The following is a 25752-nucleotide window of genomic DNA, read 5'->3' as shown; positions in this document are numbered from 1 at the left end:
GGCCAGCAGGAGCCGCAGTGTCGCAACCAGACGGGGCCACCGCCGGAAGCGGAAGCCGGGATCGGGGTGGGGGAGTGGCGAGGCGCCGTCGCTGCGGTCGCGGCCGGCTTGGCCCAGGGCACCCCGCGGGGGCGTGCGCTCAGCGCGCGTGCGGGGCCGGCTGGGCGCCAGCCGGTTCCTCCCCCGACCCGGCGTCTGTTTACCAACAAACTGTCGGCGCTCAGCAGCGAGCATTCCGACGCGTTGAATAAGCTGCCGGCGCTGGCGGTCTGGTCTCGACTCCCTTTGCAGGTTCGTGATGGCGGGGTAGGAACCGCGGGTCAGATTCCGAGGGTGGGAGAGCATGCCGCAGGTTCCCTGCGCCCCCGCCGACGCAGCGCTCAGCCGCGGAGCTACTACCCTTGGCCCCCAGGCGTCACAGTCCTGCCGACACCCTGCGTTTCTGCCGTCAAGACGACGAGTTCCCAGACTGCTCCAATCACCCTGCAACCCCAGCACCCCTCTCGGAGGGGACCCCGAAGTAGCTGGGCCAAGAGCATGAGCCCCGCCCCCGCCGCATCTCCCAGTTCTGAATTTTCCTACCTTGGGCTGCCCCGGGGGGGCGGGCCCAGGCTGCAGGCCTCCGTGAGGTTACTTCGTGCGGCGGCCAATCCCGGGCGTCTAAGTGGGCGGGGCACCCCGTCGGGTCCGGGAACCTTACCCAAGAGCTAGAAGAGGGGGGCCCATGGATTTAGGGGGGAGGGGAAAAGCCATGGGGGCACCCCCCGGAACCCCTTTCCCAGGCGCGCTTTTCGCTGGAAGAGGCGCAGAGAGACACCCTCGCCGGGATCTTAAGTGTGGGGGAGGCTAGGTGGGGGATCTTTCGGCCCCAGCGCCCGAGGCTTGGAAAAGAGAGTTGGCAGAGAAAGCGGACTACGTGCCGTGCCCGGCCATGGCCTAGGTCGTTCTGCCCGGCCCCGGCCGCAATGTCCTCTTTGCCCTGCCCCCTCCCTGGCAGGGACGCTTCCAAAGCCGTCTTCCCGGACATCGCCCCCGTCCCATCTGTAGTGGCTGCCTACCCTCTAGGCCTGTCCCCCGCAACCGCAGCCGCCTCCGATTTGCCCTACTCTGGGCCATACGGCCACCTCCTGCCCTATCCCTACACCGGGCCGGCGACGCCCTCAGACCCTTACCTGCCTTGCCAGCAACCCACGGCGCCCTCTCAGCCCTCTCTGCAGGAGCGGGAAGCAGGTAAGTACGGCCGCGGCGGCTTTTCCCACCTCGGGGACTGGTGCTCCTGTGCGCCCCTAAACTTCGCCCTCGCCTGGTTGGGCGCAGCTAGCGGGATTCAGCCCTTACTCAGAATCCATAGGATCTGGGGGTGGGGGGAGGGCAAATGGATGGGGCGGGAGACGGGGGGGAGGGGCGGGAGCGAGTTGATTTAGGTCTCCTTTCAAGACCGACCTGGTTTCGATTTTCAGTTGTGTGAAGCCGGGCAGCGGGGCTCCCTAGCCCACCCCCTGCCCACCCCCTGGAGCACCGGGGTTGTGTGTACCTACGGGTAACGGTAAACTGAAAGAACCCAGGTGTGGGTGTGGGTGCTTACCCCTTCTCCAGGACTCTCCGTCATGCTCACCCCTTCCCCATGGCGCCTCTCTCCGCTGCTTTCGTTTTGTCTCAGCAAATAGTGCTCAAGCCAAACACTGAAAACTAGAAGTCAGGTCCCAGCTGGAGGACGGTAGACATGGGGGCTTACTGGGGGCCCCTTCCCCTCTCCCCACCCCACCCCTACAGTGCCCACAGTGCCTGAGACTGGAAGCTGGCCTGAGAGAATCCGGGGCTAGGACTCCATCATCTATTGTTCTAAGGATTTAGCCACCCATGGGCCAGTCTCTCATTGTGGACACCAGCCATTCCTGTCATCTCTGCCCCTTGCCTTTGGGGGACATTAGGCCACAGTTCCCATTGCCTGGAGCAACGTTGAGCTCCTGAGAAAGTGCCCACTGGAGGGTATCAAGCCAGGGAGGGAGCCTGTCCCCCTGGCTCTGGGCCTGCATGGGCAGAACCCACACAGCACTCCACATATACCACCTGTGCTAGCCCCAGCTTAGACCTCAGGTCCCCTGCACTCCCTGCCCCCACCTAATGGCCCCTGAAGTTGTCTTTGGCAGTTTTCTCAAAGGTTGCACATCTACTGGGTGACTTTGCTGGGGTCAGTCCAGGACCAAGACATCTCCCTGCCTCCTGTCACTTGGCTGAGACTCAGGAGCTCATTCACATCTGAGCCAGGGGTGACGCTAGACGTTTGGGAGCTCGTCAGCCTCCTTGATGTCCAGATGCGCACACTGAGGCCCAAAGAAGAAGTGTGCAGGGACAAAGGAGACAGCCTGCTTTCCAGGCTCCAGGCCCTTGCAAATGGACTCTTCACCGCGTAAGGCCAGAAAAGAGGATGTTGAGGGAACTTCCTCAGAGCCCCCCCAAAGTCTACTGCCTCCTGTGCCAGAACTGGGGCTGCCTCTCCCAGGCTGCCGAGCCTGTCGTTGGGAGAGGAACAGTCGTCTACACCTGATATCGGTTCTACAGACAATTCCTTGGACCCTTCCAGTGCATGCTGAGGTGGTACATTTGCATGTGAGTGGCGGGGGGAGGGGCAGGGAGTAAGAAAACCCTGTCCTTAAGATAACTGTTGGAAATGGGGGTGGTGCTTTCAGCCTTGTCTGCCACACTCCCTGCTTCCCTTTGCTTTGTCTAGGGACGAGAGCGGGGGAGCATTCCTTTTCTTTATGGAATTTCCCGGACGCTACGAAAACCACACACATCCTTAAACTAGATTGTCGCATTTTTCTACCGAAACTGGTGGATTTGGCTTACTCTGTTTAGATGGATTGGTCGGGGTGTGAGAGAGGGCTTGGGGATCCTCCTTTGTGCCCCCATTCCGTGTCCCCCCCCCCCCAGCCCCACCCTCACTCCCGCCTCAGGGGAAGGTTTGGCTCCAAGGAAGCTAGCTACGTGCCACCGCCCTGTTGAGCAGGCGGGGACCGGCGCCTTCAGGGAGGCCCTCGGGCTTCATAGGGACGACCAGGGCAGATCCTGTCGCGACTTGCTGCAGCCAGTGTGGAGGAAGGCAGCTGTCAGTGAAGGAACTTGGCAGGGGTCTGCTGGGAGAGTTAGGGCTCAAGAACTGTGAACGTTCAGGAGCCCCGGCTGCCTCCCAGGCTCTCTCTGTGTCACCCTTTGAAATGACCGACCGGTCCACGCAGACAGAGAGAGAGTGGTTGCTTAGCTGCCAGCCCAAGGCTTGGAGCAGTAAGGTGGGAGCAGGGAAGGCTGGACAGGTGCGGACGGAGCGGAAACCCAGGGTTTTTCTGGGAATTGGCTGAGGTGGGGGTCAAGGAGGGTGGATCTGAGAAGCCCTAAGCGCCTCTGGCCACGAGTGAGGAATGCAGAGGAGGTCATCACCACTGTGGGTCAGGGAACCTGACATGTGGGATAAACCAGAGGGATGAAGGCCTAGGGGGACAAGGATGGACCCCAACCATCTGGGCACTGGGGCCAAGCGCCCTTTTTGCTAGGACGGCAGGCAGACCTGTGTGGAATGCAACAAGCATTGTCCTAAGTCCAGGGACATCTGGCCACTTGGTCCACCCCGCCCCACCATCTGCATGGAATGGTCTCCGTGCCCCGATGAAGTGGCACAGGTTGAGGCCGCCCAGGTCGGAAGTGGAGAACCTCTCACCCACCTCCTTCTACGGCCGGGTTAGCTGCCAGCCCAAGATTGCTTGGGAGGCTGAGCCCAAGGGCAGGAGGTGACCAGATCTACCGAGCGCAATTCGGGAGTGGCCGGGAGGGCTTTCGCAGCTTTCGGCTGCGTACTCTCTGGAACTGGGTCACCTTCCTTACCAGCCCAGAGCCCGTTTGTGAGTTCGGCGGGACACCCCTGAGAGCCTCCTCTCCTAGCCAGCCGGCCAAGGGAGAGGGAAGAGATGGTCACTTTTCCTGCAGTGCGTTCCTCAGGAGTGCCCCTTCTTACAGGAGGGGAGGCATGGCCAACCCTGGGGGCACTTTCGACACTCGGATCCTGGGAGGGGTGTTCATCCTGGCGTTCAAGGCCAGCTAGGCTGAGCCCCTCCGACCCAGTCCTCTCCCGGCAGTGGGGAGGCTGCCACGCAGACGCTGTAACGTGCCTCTAAGTCTTGCTCGTGTGCTCCCTCCGCCTGTAACTCCCTTCCCCCGCGTCCTCTCCAGGTCTCGGCCCAGCCCACCGCTGAGCTTCTGGGGCCCCACCCCGCCCTGTCCCGCCCCATCCCAAGCTGGCGCCACCGCACCCGGCTGAACTTTGACCTTCCGCCGCTTTTTGGTTTTTGGTTTTTTTCTTTTACCTACCCTTGCTCTGACTCCTAGGGTCACAGGGCCCATAGGGGTGGGAGCTCCCTGAGGGCAAGAACTGCGTCTTGTCCCACCTAGAGAACAGTGGCCTTGAGGTTTGAAACGGCCGTGGAGCGGAAGGTAGAGAGTGTCGGCCGGGTGCTCACGCTTTTTGCTAATCCGAAGCCAGCATGTAAACGAGATGCAAATAAGCCTATAAAATGGCAAGCCCTACCACCCTCCACCCTATGCTGCCCCCAGATGCAGAGAAGCCGCCGCTGTCCCCGGAGCCCTCGGAGCGGCTCCCTCAAGCCCCGGCCAAAAAGCTGCGCAAGCCTAGGACCATCTACTCGAGCCTGCAGCTGCAGCACCTAAACCAGCGTTTCCAGCACACGCAGTACCTGGCGCTGCCGGAGAGGGCCCAGTTGGCTGCACAGCTCGGCCTCACCCAGACCCAGGTGGGGCCAGTCCCGTTCTTCCTGCATGCTAACCATCCCTCGGTGTGTTCTGTGGGAACTCACCCCTCCCCCCCGATCCCGCCCTCCGACGCCGGCCCCCAGGTGGGAATGACAGCTGAGTCCCCCAGCCCAGTTGTCACAGTTCTTCAGGGTGTGCTCATTGCTGGCCCTCAGTAAGTTGGGGGAATGTATTTTTGAGAGGTGTTGTGGGGGTAGGTTTAGGTAGAGGAGGGTACCCACACTGGGAGAGCTCAGAGGCCGGACCTCCGGGGCTTCCAGGGCTGTGGAGGACCAGAGCGAAGGCTCCCGACTTCCGCTCTCCTCCCGGGACCGCCCCCTGCCCCTGCCCCTGCCCCTGCCCCTGCCGCTGGGCTCCTTCACTTTGGCCACATCCTTCCACGCGTCCTCCACCTGATCTCCCATTCTTTCCCCTTTCTCTCCGAAGGTAAAGATCTGGTTTCAGAACAAACGTTCCAAATACAAGAAGCTCCTGAAGCAGAACTCTGGGGGGCAGGAAGGGGACTTGCTTAGCAGGCCCCCCTCCCTGTCTCCCTGCTCCCCGCCCCTGCCATCCCTCTGGGATCTACCCAAGGTGGGCGCCCTGCCCACTGGGGGCTATGGCAACAGCTTTGGAGCCTGGTATCAGCATCACTCCCCAGACGCTCTGGTTCCACCTCAGATGATGTGAGCCTGGGCATGGGTGGGTCAGGCCCCCAGCCCTCCTACAAAGCCCAGGACCCAGCCCACCTGCACCCCTTCTGGGCCTGGAGGAAACCAGCTCCAGGTGGGTTTTCTCAGGATGATGGGGAGGAAAAGGATAGTATGGATCCCGGTCCCCCTTACCCCATAACCCAAACATAACCCATAACCCAAACAGCCTAATAAAAACCTTTGGTCTCAGCGACTGCCCCCCACCACTACCATGGACGGTACACCTTCCCTCCAGCTGGCCAGAGGCTCTGGAGCGAGTCGTTGGCTGGAGTTCAGGCTGTTTCCAGGACCTCTAGTCTTGCCACCCCCTTCCTTGAAAGGACAACAGTTCCATCACAGCCTGGGGCCAAAACCAGCAAGAGACACTGAATGTTTTTCCTCTGTGTGCCTTGGGCCTTGCCCCACCCATTGGCGGAGCCAGAACAGAAGGGAAGTGTATATCCAGCCTTCACATGGACCACCACCTGGCCCCACTCTCCAATTTTTCCTGGAGGTCAGTCCATCAGCCCGTAACTGATACACCTACTTACCCTCCTGTGCGGGAGCGGGGTGCTGAAAATGTGGAGTTTGTAGACCTATGGGTAATTTATGTGCTCTTCCTCACAAAGCCCTCTTTTCCCCATCTACCATTTTGAGTAGGCAGTGGATCCAATTATCCTTATAATTCAATGGATATTTATTAATCCCCCCAATACATAATAACCCCCATGTACATACTCTTGGGAAACACAGTAGGGTAACATTTTGGGCAAAAAGGGAACACATAGGCTCTCAAGATGAGTGTAAGTACAGACACCCCAAATAGGTGGGGTGGGCCCAACAATTCAGTGTTCTACAGCTGTCTCTCTCTAAATGAAATTCTCCCACATTTAGCCAGTCTGACTGGCATCCCCAGGCTCTTACCATCCCTCATGCTGTCAGCTTCCAGACATTAAAGTTTGTACAAAGACCTGGGCCCTGGCTTGGAGGTGTGTCTGTTTCCTGATCTCTGGGGCTGGCCGCGCATGCCCCTTCTGCACCGTCTGACTCTTCCAGCCCCGAACTACGGGCACTGGGGCCTAGTTGTGCCTCTTCCACTAACTAGCTCTGTGGTTCGCGCTCTGGAACGTTTTAATAATGCCCGTGTTTTCACAGTGCACTAGGGTGAAACCAAAAGGTGCTCACGCTGGCAATGACCGAAATCTGAACGGTCCTCACCAGCAAAGTCTCTCCAGGTCCAGTTCTAGAAGGAGTGGGGTGCCACAGGGCCTCCGGTGCTCCACCTTTAGCCCATGGAGGGTCCCTGCTCACCTTGGGAGAGGACATGTCCACTGAGCCAGTCCGGTCCGCCCCTGAGAGAAGTGTGCTTCTTGAGGATGGAAAGGCCCCAGCCCCACTAGGGGAATGGGGAGGAGGAGGCAGAGGAGAAGGAAGCCCCGGAAGGAACTGGACTTCTCCATCCAGCAAACATTTATGGAGCCTCTGCTCTGCTGGATCTCCAGATACCAGGGTGACTCAGGCAGACCCTGCAGGCTAACAGGGGAGCCAGATGCGTGGTCAGCCACTTGTGTGGTGCCAGGCTCAAGGAAGTACAGAGGGCAGTGTGGGCAGAGTCAGGGGGTCCCAACTAGGCCTTAGCCCCCCACCCCCAGCTCACACAGCACCCAGCCACAGGGGGGCTGAGGACAAAGGTAGACTATAATTCAGGGAATCCAGCCCAGCTTGACTAGAGGGTTTGAGGGGAGGGGGCCTCCAAGTCCAGGTAAAAAGCTCCCAGAGCCAGCTTTCCTCTTACTGCCTAAACCCGTTCCCAGGCACTCCCGGGCCCACACTGTCTGGAAAGACCACTCAGGCCTCTTGAGCCAACCCTGCTGGCACAGAAAGGGCCAAATTGGAGTTGTGTGGAGAGTAAGGGAGTGTGCAATTCAGTGGAAGCCGTCCCCTCCCCCCCCACCTTGGGAGAGGGCCTGCGATTAGTCCCTCCAAGACCCTGTTCTGGGTCGGTGGCCACCCCTACTTTTCTAAACACACGTGGAGGGTTCTCCTGGGCATGACAAGTGGCACGGGGCCAGCCAAAGCCAAGATCCAGGAGCAGCAGAGAGGGAGGGAGCCAAGAGGAGAAACCTCTTCCCCTTCCTCCCCACCAATGTCTTCCCCCACCCCTGGCTACCCTCCCTCTACTGGCTGTCAGTGGCCGGGGCCCCAGAACCCTCCCTTGGGTCTTCTGTGAGGCCACAGGCCCGCAGGGCTGCTGTTCCCTCCCACTCCAGGTTGCACACTCCTCTTTCCACAGACCTGTGATAAGATCTACCACCCCATCTCGGAAAGCCTCCAAAGGCGAGATTAATTGGACAGCCCAACACGAGTCGCATGGTTAAAACAACAGCCCAGGTTGTAAAGTTAAGTAGCAGGAGTGTAATTGCTCTCCTAGCCAGAGGCCAGCTGAGCTGACAGCATCTCCCCCTTTTCTACCCCATCCATTCGCTGCTTTCCAGGGGAAATGGGAGTCCTTTCCTACCTGGGAGCTGGTTCAGTTTCCTTGAGCTCCTCCCAGGTGATGATGGGACTGGAGCCCCAGTGGAGGCGGAGCCCCATTCCCCTTCCCTCAAGCCATGTGAGCTGTAGAAGAGGAACCTCTGGTTTCTTCCCGTGAGGACACCCCTCTGGGAAAACTGGGTCATTAAGGGAGGGAGAACAAGAGTGGTTAAGAATGCGGGCTTTGGCCTCCGAAGAGTCCCAGCCTATGGTGTGACTTTTGGCAAGTGATTTCACCTCCCTGAGCCTCGTGTTTCTCGCCCTAAAATGGGAATACTAATGGGACCTGCTCCACAGTGCATCCACAATGATTAAATGAGATAGTACTTGTAACTCTGTGTGCTGGAACACAATAAGCACTTCCTAGATGCCATCTATAGCTGCCATGTGATTACCAGGGAGGAGGGGTCATGGTGTGCGTCCATACTGCCACTGCCATCCATTCACCTCTGCCCTCTGGCCTGTCTGCCTCCTGAGGGCAGGGAGGAGGGACGGCGTTGAAGGCCGGAGATCGCCACACGTCCCTGGTCACCACCATCTGGGAGCAGGACCCAGGCAAGGCCTCAACAACGGCACTGGGCATGGAGAATCATCTGAGACCGGAAAATGGGAACAGGGAGACCAGGGCACATTCTCAGGGTCTCAGCCGCAGGAAAGCTGACTCCGGGCTTCCCTTCCCTCTCCCCCTATGCTATTTTAAGACGTGCCCCCCATTCTCTCCCCCAACAAAATGAGATTCAATTAATTCAATTAAAGCAATTTTGGGAGCAGCTCCTGAAGGCTTTCAATGTGAGATAATTACAAGTAATTTGCTGCCGTGAAGAGGAAAGGGCACCGGGGTCTGGGGTGGGGGGGGGCGGGGAAAGGAGGTAGTCCCCTCCCGACCAAACGCACACAGATCTAGAGGGATTCCACGCTGCAATCTTAACTGCCTTCCCATTGGCCAAATTACTTGCAGGTGGGAAGAGGGAGAATGTGGTGGTGGGAGGGGGCTGGGAAGACACGGAGTGACAGGCCACCCCTCCCCCACCCCCAAATCCTCTGTGCACAGTGGGGGTGGGGAGCTGGTTGTTCCCGACAAAATGTCTGCACGGCCCTAGCAGCTGATTACTCAGCTCCAAACCTCATTGGAGCTTGGATGCCCGAACTTGTCTCTGGGATTGTATCCAGAGTCAATGGAATGTTATCCGGGTAGCTGAGGCCTGTGTAGACCGGGCCTTGGAGATCAAGGACGAACCCCACAATGTGTAAGGGATGTGTGTCGAGAGGGGAAAGGCCAGAGAATGCCGACGCTGACTTCCTGCTCTCGAGGAGGTGACGATCCGCCCACTCTCTCTCCTCCCCGAGCTGGTGCTTTCTGGTTCTGTCTGGTGTCTGATCTCAACTCTTCCCATTATCCCAGTGGCAAATCTCCTCCCAGCTTTCTGTCCCCAGGGCCACTGAAGCCTCTTCAGAAAAGCATCCTGCAGGTGTTGCCAGCCACCGGCTCTCCTGGGGTAACCCTTTCCTTGCCAGGGCTCGTGTGCCCCGGGAGGAGGTGAAGGGGGTGACTGCTGATGCTGACGGGGAACTCCGGGCAGAAGCCAGGAGGCAGAACTCAGACAGGTGTAGCAATGGGCATCAGGTCTCTGCAGAGACCCTTTGAACCCGGCCCTCCAAGAAGCTGCTTTTCAAGGGACTAAGGTCTCCCTTTACCTGTTCCAGGAGATGAGTAATGTTTTGACAATTAAAAGCCACTGACCCCAAAGTATTCCTGTTTATATCTTCCCTTCTGTCACTCTCCTTGCTCCTCCCACTCCAAGGAGAGGTGAGGAAGTGGGGCTCCTTCGGCTCCGGTCTCCCCGGCCCCAGCCCTGGCCTCTCCTCTGAGTCGCATGCATGGCTGTTGGACCCGGGGGAGCCAGGGAAAGATTCTGTCAGGGAGTCCTTGGGCGACTGCTGTCTCTCCGCTTCCACGATGACAAAACTTAGAGAAGGAAAAGTGGCCCCCTCTTCCTGCCTCTCCATCCCTGTTCTGGCCAGCCCACACTGATTAAGGGGAGGGATTAAAGACCCTTCCATCCCAAACCTCAAAATACAAAGGCCCCAGGCACATGCATGGAAGCAAGCAGACAGACGCAGAGATCGGGCACAGGGACATCGTGAATGCACACACAGGCGGGCAGATGCACACTGGCATACATGGGGAGGGCATGGCTACACACAGAGACACGTGTGAGCATGTGTTCATGAAGCCTTCCCATGGTCGTACATGGACATACGAAAGAAACACGCACACAGGTTATGTGCTCACAGAGAGAAGCCCAACACAGAGGGATGGACCGAGAAGGAGATACACAGTGGCTTAGACATATGCAGACACAGGCTGAAACCACCCAGAAATACACAGACTAGCCTCCCTCCACCTGAGCGTGTGTGGGGAGGGAAAACAGCGGGGCTCTCTCCTCTGTCTCTCGCTGTCTCCCCACCCCTTCTCTCCTCGTTCCTGGCCCCTTTCCTCGCCCTCCATCTCCTGTTTTCTGGGCCTGTATCCCTTGTGAGCAGTTGGGGAGGAAGACTGAATGGCCATAGAAGCCAGATGATTTTATTATGACTTTTTTTCTTGGTTCCCGGAAGGCTTGCCTCCTTCTTTTCCTGAGTCTTAGCAAGAGATCCTATCCCGGCCCTTCCTGGAACATCTCATCGTTCCCAGAATGACCGTGGATTCCTTCCCCTCATGGGGACCCAAAGTCTGTCCCCTCAGATGTCTCCGCTGACCCCTCCACTGCCCTGCCCTGACAGGAGGGCAGGAGCGGGGTCTGGGATCATGGGGTGGTGGGAAAAGCACTGCTCTGCCACTACTTGCTGTGTGACCTTGGACCAGTTACATATCCTCTCTGATGCTCAGATAATTTCTTTTGCCAAATCCTGTGGGGGGGCGGGGTTGATGTGTGTCCACCACCACTTTCCACTCCAGGCTGGGGCTCTGCAAGGCACAGCTTGTTTTCCATCAGGTTGGAGGCTCCCTGAAGGAGGGGCTTTGCTTCCCCCGTGACATTGGATGCATTGTGTAGCTCTCGCCAACCCTGCAGCTTGCTGGCTGTAGGGGACTTGGCCCCACTGGCATCCTGGGGGATGGGTCTGGCCAGCCCAGAGAGGAGAAAGGAGTTGGCCCCAAGCTTCCTTCCGACATCCAGCTTTCTGGTTCAGCTTCTCACGGTGCCAGGCGTTCGGCCTCTCTGGTCCCAAAAGAGAGAGATTACTTCATTTCCAGGGGAGGGGTGTCACTCTCCGTGGAACTTATATGGAGTATATTCCCCTCGGCTTCATCTCGGCCATCCCCTTTCAGACTGCAGTTGAATTCTGGGTCAGGCAGAAGGAAACCCCTTTGGCCAGCGTGACCCTGTAGCCCCCTCTCTCTTTCTCTCACCCACTTCAAGCTGATGAAGAGCACGCAGGGCAGTCGTGAGGCCGGAAATGGCATCTGGATTATCCCACTTAGGTCAGAGGCTCTGCTTGGGAGTCCCCTTGACTCAGAAGTCCACCCCATGATCACCTTTTGCTGTCCTGATTTACCTGACCCCTCAGGACTTGCTCTCCTCCCTCAGACCAGAGGAGCCTGAGACCGCCCCTCCTAGTCTGGGGGCTGCCCCCACCAAGGGCCCCTTCCTCTGTTTTGATCACCCTCCCCCAGCCCTGGTGCTCCCACTCTCTTAGGGGTGAAGGGCCCCAGTGCGTGGGGCTGGGTGGAGGACTAAGAATGGATGGGGACATGTGACCCTGCCCAGGCCCCACCCCTCCCACTGCGCACGGTGCCGCCTGCTGCAGCGCCGCCACCAGCCCGTCCTCTCAGGCCAGACCCGGGAGCTGCTTTCTCAGTCTCTGCATGCCAAGGCCTGTTGCAAACTCCTCCTCCCAGCCCTGGAGCCACCACCGGGAATTCTTTGCTCCAACAGATCCTGGGGGAAGCCAGACGGAGCGGAGGCTCCTGACATGCCTCTGCCGGGCTCCTGTCACATTCCCCAAGCCCAGGGGAATCAGCTGGGTCCACCGATGCAGGCTTCCTCCACCCCCTGTGACCTCCTCCTGAAGTCCGCCTACCTCTTCCTTTAAAACCTGCGTCTGTGCTGGGACTCCTCCCTGGCTTTGGACGCCTGCTGCTCCCAGCCCCTTGACAGCCTCATCGGAACAATAAGAATGATTTCCCCTGGCCTCTTGAGAAATAAAATTTGTCTCTTCCTCCAGAGAGACTTCATGGAGTCTCTGGAATGCAGATCCATTGCTAAAAGGCCTTGGGCAAGTCACTCTGTCTTCCCGAGCCTTTATGTTCTCACCCATGGGGTGGGGAAAGGATCAATGTGTCTCGGAAGGTCAAGGAGACCGGGAAAGTGCACCCTCGGTTCGTTCTGAAATATGCCAGGTATGTGAGGAGATACGGCGACTTATTGCTTCACCTTGTCCATGAACAATTTGATGCTGAAAGTGTCCCTCTTCCCCCACCTATCTAAACCCTCCTCTAACCCATCAGCTTACCTCATAATGGTGAAGAGTACAGTTCCATCCCCAGGAACCAAGATAACAAGAAGCCGAATGCCTGAGTTCAAGTCCAACTCTATGACCTTGGGCAAGTTTCTTAATCTTTCTGTGCCTTACCTAACTCACCTGGAAAATGAAGATAATGATAGCATAGGCTTCAGAGAGTTGTTGTGAGGACTGTCTGGGTTAAAACACAAAAGGCATTATAATACAGAAAGGATTAGCAAGGATCAGTTATTATTACTATTATTATATCCAACAACCAAGCAAGGAAAACCTTCTCTGTCCATGAGGGACCTTGCCCAAGTGCCCCTACTCCTCTGTTGCCCAGCACCCGAGAGCACAGCCCCAGGCTGGCTGTCTTCCCCAGACGCCCGACAACAGGGATGGTGGACGGGGCAGGAGCTGCTTTGCAAAGAGGGAAAAAGTTGTGCAGCAGGCTGGCTCACACATGAGGATGTCTGACTGCGCTTCCAGAACAGTCTTCTGGGCACCCCAGGTAAAAAGGTGTCTGAGCAGGTGAGACCATCCAGCCAGCACCTGCTGGGGCCAGAGCTAATGCAGAGGCAGTAGAGGTCCCTGACTTCTTTCCTGAAATGTTACCCCTCCTGTAACCCCTAGGCTAAATTCAGGGATAAAACCATCCCTTTTTACTGATATTTGATTGTATACCTGGAAAGCTCAAAAGACCCTGGGGGCGGGAAGGGGGTGGGAAACCTTCCAGGCTTAAGAAAGCTTTGGTATAGTGGCTGGATACAAGATAAGTATAAGACAGTAGCTATTCTTTAATCTAGCAATAAATAAGAAAAACTATTCCTATAATAAGGGAAACACAAAACAATGAAATGCTGTAAGAATTAGAGATGCAATGCAACCCTTTAGCTGCGGAGCACTGACCCAACCAGGCCATTGAGAGCCCCTGCGAATGCTCTTGGCATAGGGCTTGGCGCACAGTAGGTCAGCGCCCAGTCTTCTGACAGCCTGCTCCGTCCTCCCTGATTGTGTAGAATTTGCCCAAACGTGGGTCTCCACCCCCTCAGCACCCTCCCTGCCCAGGTCTTGGGAGGATCTGAGTCTGAGCTTGGGAGCAATTTTCTCCTGCTTCGCTTCCTTACCAGCTGGCCTCCTGCTCCCTCTGGCCTCCGCTTCCCCCCACCCTCCCTTAGCCCAGGGCACGTCACCCCCCCCCCCCATTGGTGATTTCTGAGCTCAGGGCAGGCCTTACTGGCTCCAGGGGAGGGCGTGGGGCAGCGCCACACGCGTTGCATGACGTGGCCAGGCACCTTCAGTGCGCAGGGAAGGGCACGCTGCCACGCCGCCACCGCGGCTGCCACTGCTCTGCCGCCGCAGGTTTGCCAGGTGCAAGGTGAACTGCCTGAGGTGGGGGGAACATCCCCTTCCCCACCCCAGCTAATCCCCAGGGTGTGGAGTCTCTCTTCCCTGCTTACTCAGCAGACCTTTCCAATCCTGCTCCGTTTGCCCCGGGAGACAACCTAGGAATTTGGGCCTCCGGGCCCCACCCCGTCAGCCCCATCCCCAGGTTTGCTTCCTTCTAGGGTGCCTATGCCGGGTCCCTGAGCCCTTCCTTCTCTCAGACAGCGCACCGTAGGGCTCAACAGGCCAATTCCACACTCCACCTTTCAAATCCCCTAAATTCACCGGCCAGCGAGCTGGGCCAGTTGAAGAACAGCGGTGTGGGGGCCTCAGATCCTCAGTCCAGAGGCCGTGGTTTGGGCACCCACTCAGTAGTGCCTGCCCAGACATAACCTGGTGTGAGCAGAGGAGGACTGTCCCTTGTTTGCTGTGTGACCTTGGGCAAGTCACACAGTCTCTCTGGGCTGCTTCCCACTGCCCAGAAGGGACAATGAACAGGGAGGGCATGGTCACTGTCAGTTCTGCCGCTGCTCAGGAGCAATGACTGTGTGCTGGGAGCCCCTCTCGTCCTCTCGCTGAACCGCCAGCAGCAAAGAGGCAGGGAGCGGCAGTCTCCCCTCAGCCTCACAGCCCCTCCTCCGATGGCAGCGGGACCTGATGCCGGCAGAAGCTGTGTGAGGGGTCCCAAGGGCTCTCTGTCACTTCTTTCATTCATTCAGTCATTCGGTGATCACCGAGCTTCCTGCTGCTCCAGCATGTGTCCGGCTGGTGGGTGGGGAGGTGACCCTCACATGGCCAAGTTCCTGCCCTCATCCCTCATCACCGCCCCCCCCCCAGTACCTCCCCAGCTCTCTTCCCCCAGACCTTGGTATAAAGCCCTCCCCCCTCCCTGCCCCCTTGCCGTCTAGCCCGCAATGCTCCCCAGGGTGAACAAAAACACTCCAGTGGCCCAGGCCCAGTGCTGTGAGCGGGGATGAGATGAGGGAGAGAAGGTGAGACTCAGGCTCTGCCTCCGCAATGCTGTGGCTGGGGACCTACAAACAGTCACCTAGTCGGTGGCACCCAGCAGGGCAAGTGACAAATGAGAAAGATTTGGGGAGGGGTCCTGGGGATACTGGCCGGAGGTCCAAAAGGGCCTCCTCTGAGAACTGGAGGCTGGCCTTCCCCCCTCACCCTCTGCCCCAAGCCCCCCAACCTGAGCCCCCACCAGCGCTGTCCTCCAGCCCCTTCCTGGGGCTGCCAGGAAACTCATCTCTTAGCACATTTTGGCTCCTCAGTCTCCCAGTCTCAGGCTGCCCCGTGGTTGGTAAACAGCTTATTAAGTTGATTAACACTGCAATTAAAGCTGGAAAAACAGAGGCCAGGGTGCTGGGTGAAGGCTTTCCCCTCTCCTCCCCCTATGACCTCCCCTCCTCCCCCTCCCCTCCTCTTTCATCTCCTCAAGGATTGGTTGGTGCAGCTCAGCCTGACTTAGCCAACCAGAGCCCTCACCTGGGGGGCTGGGGGGCTGGGCCTCAGCGGTCCGTCTCAGCTGCGGGGAAACCCCTTCCCGGGGAAGGTCTGCGGGCTCTGCTGGACTAGGGAGTAAGTGGTGGTGATGGTGCGCTGCTGAGGCAGATGGTTTATGGAGGCTGAACTGGGGTGAGGTCTCTAAGATCTCCCGGTGCCTTAAAGCCGGCGGGGAGGGGGGCCTCAGAGACTGACACAGAGATCACCCTTCGCCTCCACTTCCTCAAGGGAGAGGGGCAGGGGCTGTCTCCTCCCAGAAATGGGGCAAACGATGCGGGTACTCTGAGCCCAGCACTCAGGGAAGGATTCAGGGACGCTCCGGATCCATGCCTTCCTCCATGCGGGTCCACGAGGCTGAGCTCTCCGGCTCTGCCCCAGCTTCCTGCCTTCCTACCCCCTGATTCCTGGAAGGGGTGTTATTCCATATGTAGGGCCCCCAGGAATTATGTTCCCAGACCTCCAGCTCCGCCTGTCATGGCTGCCGTCTTCTTTCAGGGCATAATTCAAACACCTCATTTTCCATAAAGGCTGTCCCGGTTTCCTTCCTGCCACCCACTGCCCCCGTCCTGCCCTCCCTGACTGTGCTGAGTTTGCCCAATGGGGAGTCTCTCCAGGGTGGCCCAGGGTGCCTGCCTCTGGCCCTGGAGCACCTAGGACAGGCCTGTGCCTTTTTTCCCCAGCCGTCAGTCGTCTGTGGTTCCAGCCCCTAGAACTGCCTGGCATACAGCAAGTGCTCAGTAAATATTCATTGATCTTTGACTTACTCTTTCTTGGAGTTTTCCTAGAGATGGGTGGATCGACCAAGGTGGCAAGTGCAGCCAGGGCCCTGGGTCTGAATCAGGGGGTATGGGAGGGGAGGGTGGGGCAGGAGGTGAAGGCAGGAGGTGAGGTGGGCAGTGAGCTCCATCTCCCTTGCCACCACTGTCAACAGCAACTTTCATTAGGTGAGCTGTACTCACCGTGTGCTGGGCATTTTGTTAAGCATTTTACTCACATTATCCTATTTAATCCTCTCAACAGCCCTGCTAGGTAGGTAGCATTATCCCTGCGTTACAGACGAGGAAACTGAGGCTTAGAAAAGTTAAGTGACTTGCCCGAGATCACACAGTCACTGCGGTGGTGAAGGCAGGCTTCGGTCTGGGTCAGCTGACTGCAGCGTGCACATTCCTGACCACCGCGTTAAGCTTTCCTAGGACCAACCCAGGGGAAGAAAGCCCAGCCCCTCCCCCTCCACTGCTCCCAGGGTTCTTCCCTGGGAGGAGGCCTGGCGGCTGGGGTGGGCGGAGCTTCGGTGGCTCCAGCTCCCCGACTCTCTGCCCTGGGGCGTATCTTAGTAAACCTAGTAGCAGAAAAGTCCATTAAGAAGCTTTGGCTGGGTAGCTCAGTCGGTTAGAGCATCCTCCTGATACGCCAAGGTAGTGGGTTCATTCTCCTATCAGAGCACACACAAGAAGCAATCAAGGAACGCATAAATAAGTGGAACGACAGGTTGATGCTTCTCTCCCTCTCTCTCTCAAATCAATAAATTAAAAAAAAATTAAAGCCCATTAAGAGAATCCATTTTTCAGACAGACCTAGGTTCAAATCTCAATGTATTAGTTATATGACCTTGATTGAGTCTCTGAGCCTCAGTTTCCTGATCTGAAAAATAGGCACCATACCGCTCACTTCAGGTGTCCCAGGTCGTTGTGGGGGGCACATGCAAAGTGCCTGGCACAGAGTAGGAGTTTAGCAAATGCCAGCTGTTACTAAGGGCTGGAGAACAGTGACCCTCGGGGTGGACTGGGGTTCTCCCACCCCACGGTCCCCCGAAGGTCTCCACAAGGTGATGCTAGGGGCTGTCAAGGAGCACCTGGCAGAGGTGGGCCCAGGTCCCCCACCCAAGCCCCCGTGCTTGTGTCTCACCGACACCGGTGAAGAGGGTGACCTGACCAGCCTGGAGGTGAGGAGAGGAGGAAGGAGAGGTCAGGGGTGGGGCTGACCCCGAGGGAGGTCACCCGGGCAGTTAATCCAGCCTGACGGAGCAGGGATGAGCAGGGTGGAATTAGGGAGCTTACAACACCCTTTCATCCCAGAGCAGCCGCCCGCCAGCCTGCCCGCCTGGCCTCCCTCCTTCCTTCCTCTCTCTTTCTGCCCTTTTTTTTCCCCTCTCCCTCCCTTTGCTGGCAGCCCAGCCCTAATAAAATGCAGTGTCTCCAGCAAGTCTGCCCGGCTGCCGCCTCGCTGCTCCTGCCTGCACGCAGCCCTCAAACCAAACTGCTCGGCTCGGCCCCGCCTGGCAGCTGCCACTTAACCCTTGCCAACCCGGCTGGCGTCCTCCCTTCCGTCTCCCTCGGGCATGTGGGGAGGGGCAGGCCTGCTTTCTGAGAGGAAGAAGGGTGAAGTGGGAGGGGGAGGGTCCCCACTGATCCTGAGCCCCTGCCCGAGAGCCCCTCAGCTGCGTGTCTGAGACTGCTGGCTAACGAGGACCTTGGGTGAGAGCAGCTCCTTCTGCCTTTTCAGGCTTACTCTGCTTTCTGCCCCACAGCAGCCCCGGAAGACAGCAGGGTGGGGACCATTGTCCCCACTTGACAGATGAGGAAACTGAGGGCCTCACAGGCTGCTCTGGGCCACCTTGGCTGCCAGGTGGTGTTGCTGATTCTCCACCCAAGACTTTTTCCAGTGTAAGGAGCAGCCTCAGCCACCCTGCGTGTGTGCGGGATGGGGGCAACTTGGGCAATGAGTGACTGTGCCTCTTGGAGTGCTGTGGCTTTGGCTTTGTACTCGTGTGTGATGCAAAGGGGTCTCAGGTGTGTGTCTGTGGCTGCGTATGATGCCTGCAGAGGACACCTTCACCTCAAGTGCGGGTGCATGTATGTGGGATGACACGGACATGTCACCGTGTGTCTGGGTACATGTGTGTGTGTAAGAGAGAGGTAGCTTCACAAGCGTGTGCATGCATTCACATTGCCTCCCACCTGCACTAAGACGTGTCGCTCACACACACCTGCATTCATCTGACCACCTGCAACTCCGTCTCCAAAGTCGTGGGATTGGGCAGCTAGAAGAGGGGAGTGGCGGCAACAAGAAGGCTCTCAGTCAGGGCCGAGCTCCCCCTGAGAAGCACCCCAGAGCCCCGGCTCTGTGTGATTCTGTCATCCAGCCTAGGTCCCACTGGCTCAGGGGCCCTGCTAGCTGTTGGAGCAGAGGCATTCCCCTCGCCTGAGGCCTCCACCTCACCCCAAGCTGGAAAGGATAGACAGGAGGGAGAAGGGGGGGAGTGCCTGGGCGTGGAGGCAGGGGGTGTACACGCGTGTGTAAGCATGTCTGCGTGTGAGCCCAAGATCAAAGAGCAGCCCTGAGGTGACCCAGCGGCAGCAGTGGCGGAGGGCATCTGGCTGGCAGGCAACGCCAAGCCACCACGCAGAGTGGAGTCAGGGCCAGAGGCCACCACCCGCCAGACCTGCCCACGTTGGGGGCAGCCACGGGGTCACGAGCACCTGCCACCTGGGGCCGGGCCCAGCCCAGCGCTTGACTCCAGAGCTCCAGCAGGGCCCTGGGAGGCCCAGAGCTCTCTCCCCACCCCACACCTGCCCCAGCCGCCCGCCGGGCCTCCTCCGAGAGAGCCCCGTCCGCCTCCAGCCTCCGGTTCAAAGAGCTCAGGAGTTATTTTCTTCATTTTTTTATTAACATTATATATAAAGATGGGTCCAGTAGGAAAGCGGAAATGAGAAGGCTGGGAGGGGGTGGGGAGCTGGCTCAGTTCCTGTCCCCCTGGTCGGGACTCCTGGAGACCCACCGCGCCTCTTCCCACTTCTGCACCTCCCACCGAACCCCAGTCCAGCCGGAGCCCACGCCCCCGGTTCTCTCCGCTCGCAGCGCGCATCTGGGCACATCCACGAGGAAAGGGCCACGTAAATAGGAAACCACACAGGGAGGAGGCTGCTTCTTTCTGCTGCTCTTAAAAAAAATACAGACCATATATATATATATATATATATAGTCATATATATAGCGCTACAGTCTTCCACCTCTCCTTCTCTTCAATGTTTGCCCACATCGGGGCGGAGGGGTTAGCTCTGAGGGGGTGGCTAGACATCCCCCTGAAGGCACGGAGCCACTACCCTCCCCTCCCGCCTGGTGCACCTCATGGGTTTCCGAGGCAATCGGTTGAGGGGGTGTTTTCCAATCGGTTTTTGAGGCCACTGGAAAAGGGGGTGTTTTGGGGCTTGTTTTGCCTGGTATGTCTTCTTGGAGCTTTGGGGTTTGGTGCCGGAACTGCCAGCTTACTGGAGGAGAGGGAGAGCTGGGGTGGGGGCGGGGCAGAGCAGAGGTGCCCACGTAGGGGAGATTGATCCTATCTGTTAACAATGCCCTTTGTTTTCCTAGTTTTCAACAGCTTTCAAAACCAAAGTTGTGCAAAGTCCTGTACACGGAAGAAGAGATGGGTCCTTAAGAAAGACATCCGAGACCACCCGACCCCTCCTCTCCGACCGGAGCGGGGAGAGGATGGAGATGACTCCTCGAGTTCTTCCCTCTAAAGCCACACATATTAAAAGATTTCCCCACTTTCTTTGGTTCAACCCTCACATCTTAAATGAGGGCTGGAAGGGCAGGGCTGGGGCTGGTCGAGGTCCCCACCCTGAGTCCCAGTCACGATGTCCAACGTCTTTTTGGCAGAAGGGGTACTCAGGAAGAGGGGAGCCACAGGTGGCTTCGGAGGAACCAGGCCGGCAGGTCTCTGCATCCACAGTGCCTGGTGTCCAGACCAGGCCGGCCCTGCAAACACGCCACTGGCCCCCGGTCTCCCAGGTCTCCAGTCTGGGAAACAAGTACTCAGTGTGAGAGGCTGGAAGGTGATGAGCCATTCAAAGCCAATCCAGGCTTCTGGAACAGAAGGGGAGCAGCTGTCCCAGCTGGAGTGGAGTGCCCCAACATCTGGAAGGGTACCCCAGCGTCTAGGCAGCGGGACAGGGGTTCAGGGAACATCCTTGGTCCATGCAAATTTCACCTGGAGCTCTTGGGTCCCTGGAGGAAGGGACATGGGAAGAGGAAAGGGGGCTTCCCTTTCCCCCGTGCTCTTCGATGATTCCTGAGTGTTGGCTAGGACAGAGACGCCTTCTGTCTGGCCCCGGGGATCCTTCGTGGGAGGTTCAGGCCAGGTGGGTGCTCAGTACACAGCCCCGGGGTTGGGCGGGGGCCCGGGGGAGGCATGGTGCAGGGTGGCCGGCTGAGGCGGCTGCTGCTGTAAGTGGGGTCCACTTAGGTTCTGTGCATGGTACCAGGAGTTGGTGGGGTCGTCCAGATAGCTGGGGGAGGCACTGTATGGGAGCGGTGGGGGCAGCTGACTGCGCGCAGGGGCCGGAGTGGAGTGGGAGGAGGTGTCCCAGAGGGCGGGCGACGGCGGTGAGTTGCAGGCCATGGAATCGCTGTTGTTGGGACTGTGCTCCAGGGGCACCTCCCCGTTCTTGTAGAGCTTCTTGAACTTGGAGCGGCGGTTCTGAAACCAGATTTTCACCTGCGCCCGAGGAGAAAGGGGGAGCTGGTTAATCTCTGGGAATGCTGAGTGAAACCCCTGTGGGGCATGCAGCCTAGAGAGGGCAAGGCCAGCGCCCCCATGTCCCGTGTCAAGACACAGGCAAAACCCCGGCATCCTGACTCCCAGGCCAGCATCCTTCTTCTCTCTGGGATAGAACTGTGGCAAGTAACTTTCAACTGCCTGGGCCCACACTCCACTCTGCTGGTCACTAAGTGTGCGACTTGGGCAAGTTACTCAATCTCTCTGGTTCTTTCCTTCCTCACCTGCAAAATGGGATGGTTGCAGCACTATTACTTACCTTATGGGGTCATTATGCCGCTCAAAAAAACGTTAAGACAGATAAAAACCCAGAGCAGCCTGGTATGTAGTAAGCACCCAATAAAAGGCAGCCCAGGTGGGCGATGGGCAGTTTGTGGCCTTTTGTTCACATTAGAAACTCAGAGGCACATAGATACACAGATAAACACACACCCACACAAGCATCTCCGTGTGCAGAACTTACCCACTCACTGCTTCACACACATGCACCAGGCTATAGATACACACACGCAGGCACTACTCCCAGATAAACACCCACAAGCGTGAGCACCCATGCTCACACACCCAGGCATGGAGGGACCTCCAGGGCTGTCTAACTGAGGTGACCTGGGGTCTCAGGAGCAGGTGAGCCTCGATTTCCCAAAGTTTCCCTGGGGTACCTCCTCCTCCCCCTGCTGCTCCCCACCCCATGACTGGTACAAACAATGAATCAGCTTCTCACCGGGTGACCCAGATTCCCGGCGGACCTGGCCCCACGCACGCAGCCGCAACCCAGGCCCGCCTGTCAACACCTGCAGGGAGCCAGGCAGCCGCCACTCCTCCCCTGAGCAGCGACAGGCTGCTGGGGGCTTTAGGGACAGGCTGAGGTGAGTCCCTGCCCGCCTTGGGTGGGAAGCTCTCCAGTCCGCTCAGGGCAGGGGAAGGGGTGGAGCATTTGGTGGCTGAGCAGCGAGCGATGCAGCATTTTGAAGCAAGAACACACTTTTGAACACGAACTCACCAAGTTCCCCAGTGTGCAGTCATGCCCATGTGCCCCTCTATCCACAAACACAGTGACCCTTGAAAGGTCACACTCATGGGAACATTCTCACGTGTACACAGATACATTCGCATGTGTGCAATATGGCACATGTGTACGAACGTGTATGTCCACCTCTACCCATGCATGCCTAGCCTGAGGGGAAGCCACATGTGTGGACTCCTTTCAAGTGGGTGACCAGCACTGTGGGGACTGGGGTTTGGGGCTAGAGGGAGGAGGACACCTCTCCTGCTGACAGACATACGCGGTTGCACAGGTTCACAAATATGCATGCCTGTACATGTGCTAGTGCAGAAACTTCCGACAGAAGTTGAGATTTGGGGGTCCCTCTACCCACAGGCAAGGGTTTCAAGGGCCTACTGGGGATTTAAAAGGCCATTCAGGCTGGATAGTGCCTGGGGAGTCCCGGGGTCCCGCGCGGCCCCCCAGAAGTCTCGCGATCTCGATCACCCCGAACTGACCTGCGTTTGCGTGAGGCCCAGCTGCGCCGCCAGCTCGGCGCGCTCGGGCAGTGCCAGGTACTGGGCCTTCTGGAAGCGACGCTGCAGGGCGGCCAGCTGGTAGCTGGAGTAGATGGTGCGCGGCTTTCGGACCTTTTTGGGCTTCCCGTTCACCATCCGCACCTCGGCTTCCGGCTCCTCCTTCACCGAAACTGCGAGTAACACACCCGGCGGGGGGCGCCTCAGTCTTCGCCCGCGACCCCGGCGTCCTCCAGGGCCCTGCAGGACGCCCCACCCTCCTGCCCGTTGACTCCCCCGGGATTTCCCGGCTGCGCGCCCCGCCGCCGGCGCCGCCGGAGCCCCGGGAGGGAGCGGCGGCTGCAGAGCGACGGGCGGCCGCCCACGACGCGGCGCTCCCAGCTCCCAGCTCCGCGCCCGGCCCCGGAGCGCAGTCCCCGGCGCCAGCACCGCCCGGGCCCGGCCGGCCGAGGCTTCGCTCAGGACGCCTTCCCGGCTTGCCTCCCAGCTCGCAGCCGCTCGCGACCCCTACGCGGGCCGAGCCCTTCTCTCCCTGTCTTGCTGTCTGTCACTCCTTTCCTCTTTCCTGTTCCCTCTTTCTTCTTTTTTAAAAACTTTTTATTTTAGGATAATTTTCTATTTTCGTTAAGTTACAAGCATAGTACAGACTCCTTCCTCCTTCCCTTCCTTCTTTTTTTTTTCCGTCCTTTTCACCCTTCCTTTTTTCTGTCCTTTCTCTCACTTTGTCTTCACCTTTCTCTTTTGAGGCTCTTCCACTTCTCAGTCGCGGTGTCCCTGTCATTCTGGGGTGCCTCCAGGACCCCCTCACCATTCGCCCTCTCCCCAGCTCAAATCCAGAGGGTCCGCTGGGGTTTCCAGTCCCTGATGCCCACCCTCAAGCCCTCCGCAGCCAGATGGAGGGCCGCCTGCTGAGGTTCTCCGCGAAAGCACCTCAATGAGGAGGCCCCCCTGACAATCCACGGCCCTCGCGTGCCCCCCGCCCCCAACTCTCCCCGATCCTCGCCGGAGACCGCAGCGCACAGCGAGCAACGCGGCGCGTGGTGGTCTCAGGGGCCGAAAGGTAGTCTGTACCCGCCTGGGGCCCTGTAGCCCACCTTCTCTGTCTAACTCCAGACAGTACGTGTTTTTTCCTCGACGCTCCCCTAGATTTCTGTTTCAATTCCCCGCCTTTCTCTCCCAGGAGAACCTTCCCGAGTCGCCCACTCTCCCGCGACCCCGCGGTCCTCACCTGGGTCCTGGGCGGGCAGCGGCTGCTCGCGGTAGGTTCCGTACTGGCGGTAGGAGGTTCCATAGGTATACTCCGACTTGGGCGAGTAAGCGCCCGTGCCTGCAAGCCCGTTGAGATTGAACTGGTGGTGGTAGGTGTAGGGGTTCACGGTCTGGCCGTAGGGCTGGCCGGAGTAGTAGTCGTGCTGCGGGGCGCTGTAGTAGCCCAGGTCAGTGACGGAAGACTCGGGCAGCGTGGGAGAGTCCTTGGAGCCCGCATGGCAGCTAAGCGAGCTGGAGATATCGGTGAGGATGCTGCTGAGCTTGCGATCGAAGGAGCCACTCATCCTGGCGGGAGCCGCGCCACCACCGGGCTGGCCTCGGCCGCGGGCTGGAGCGCGGAAGAGGCGGAGGAGCCGAGCGCGGGGTGTGTGTGTGTCCGCAGGGCGGGAGGAGGGTCCCGCAGCGTTTCGGGGGAGGGGAGGCCGAGGGGCGCTTACACGAGCGCCGGCCTTCGGACGGTCGCTGCGCGCCTCTCGTCGCGTCCCAAGCCACAGTCAAATGCTGCCAGCTCCGCCCGGCCAGCCGGTTATAGACTCCGAGGAGTCGCGGAGGGAGGCTCCAGCGCTCTGATTGGCTGCAAGTCTTGCCTTCGAGGCAAAACACGCTCCTGCGTTCGCTCGCTCTCCGCTCTCCTCCATTCTTTGTTGTAACCAAAACACACACACACACACACACACACACACACACACACACACACACACACACACACACACACACACACACACACACACGCACGCACCTCTCGCTCCTTCTCTGGTGTTTCCCCCCCAGCCCCGATAAACCCTGTCTCTGAAGGAAGGAGTGGAGGTGGGGGAGGTGACCGTATAGAGCTTCCAGGATCTGTCAGTCGGTCTGTCTGCCTGACTGGGGGGATGGAAGGTGGGCTCAGGTGCAAGGAGGAAGGAGCGGAATTTGCCCATTGGGTGTTTGTGGAGGGAGGGGTTACAAGGGGTGTGTGTAACTGTGTGTGCACGCGCCCAGTGCAAATGACAGGCACACAAACCTACCCAAGTGAGAAAGATCCAGGGCTCATGAAAATATTTTAATTTCTTTTAAAATCAAAGGAAAGGAAAAAAAGAAAATTTAGGTTGAAGAAAATGTTTGAATATATGCTACTAATATGCTATTCAAGTGTTGTCTTTACAACAGTGCAGTAACAAAATGTAATTTTAAAACATTTTTTCTTAATGGAGGAAGGGATCCATCAGGCAATTGTGCCTTGGGCTTACAAAAGTCATAATCCCGCCACGGAGGGCGCCGTTGGAGAGGACCTAGGGGGGTTGGTGTGTGTGGATGTAGGGGCTTATGGGGAGGTTGGGGGCGCCCAGTCTGTCTGTAGTGATATTAGAGCTGTCTCTGAAACTGTGTGTGTGCAGTTTCAGAGGTCACCCAGGAGCAGGGGACCTGGGGCCCACGTGAAGTTGGGTGGGGCACAGGCTGGCTTCTGCTTGTTTCAGTGAATTTGGGGGTGATCCTGTGCATGTGGGACAGTGCTGGCCTCAGGTGTCTGGGACCGGTGGACTCGGGGTATGTGACGTGAGATTTCCTGTGTTCTGCAGTACTCGGAGGTGTATGCGAGTGCAGGAATGTGTGTGAGAAAGTGTGAGAATGCGTGTGTGGGGTGTGTAAGCCCTGGGAAGGTGTGTGTGTGTGTGTGGTGAATGTGCGGTTGTATGCAGAGGTGTATAAAACTCTCAGCCCCTTCCCTAGCCCCAGTGCCTGGAAACCATGATGCTCTTTGAACCCCGTCCCCACCCGCAAAAGGCCCTAAAGAAGAGGCTCCCCTCCCTGGGGACTCTCCCCAAAGATCCTAATCTTGTTTGGCCCACAGGACCAGGCGTTTAGGTCATCCGAGTTGTTCCCAACACCTAGCCCATTTCTCCATTCAACTCCCAGTTCTTTTCTCCTCTGTCGTTGGGAGGAGAAGGAGCTCCCCCAAAACTCAATTCCTAGCCACATGCAACCTTCACACAAGGCTGCCGT

General features: G+C 58.3%; 2 protein-coding genes across 2 annotated transcripts; one reads left to right on the top strand and one right to left on the bottom strand.

Moving 5' to 3' along the window:
- The first annotated feature begins 721 nt into the window (after nucleotides 1–721).
- On the top strand, nucleotides 722–5703 carry DLX4 (distal-less homeobox 4). The gene is made up of 3 exons (XM_045836798.1): nucleotides 722–1230; nucleotides 4606–4802; nucleotides 5248–5703. The coding sequence occupies exons 1-3, from the start codon at nucleotides 966–968 to the stop codon at nucleotides 5488–5490; spliced, it is 705 nt and encodes a 234-aa protein (XP_045692754.1). The 5' UTR covers nucleotides 722–965; the 3' UTR covers nucleotides 5491–5703.
- Nucleotides 5704–19120: 13417 nt separating this feature from the next.
- Nucleotides 19121–24242, bottom strand: DLX3 (distal-less homeobox 3). Its single transcript, XM_045837049.1, has 3 exons — nucleotides 23729–24242; nucleotides 22483–22673; nucleotides 19121–20922 (listed from the first exon to the last, which is right to left on the bottom strand). Exons 1-3 carry the CDS (start codon nucleotides 24051–24053, stop codon nucleotides 20575–20577), a joined length of 864 nt encoding a protein of 287 aa, XP_045693005.1. The 5' UTR covers nucleotides 24054–24242; the 3' UTR covers nucleotides 19121–20574.
- Nucleotides 24243–25752: the final 1510 nt, after the last annotated feature.

The sequence above is a fragment of the Phyllostomus hastatus genome, unplaced genomic scaffold (assembly GCF_019186645.2).
Source record: "Phyllostomus hastatus isolate PE091 unplaced genomic scaffold, TTU_PhHast_1.1 phas_contig_210, whole genome shotgun sequence".
NCBI classification, from domain to species: domain Eukaryota; kingdom Metazoa; phylum Chordata; class Mammalia; order Chiroptera; family Phyllostomidae; genus Phyllostomus; species Phyllostomus hastatus.
Note: the sequence above shows the minus strand (reverse complement) of the source record. Positions and strands in the feature narration are given on the sequence as shown.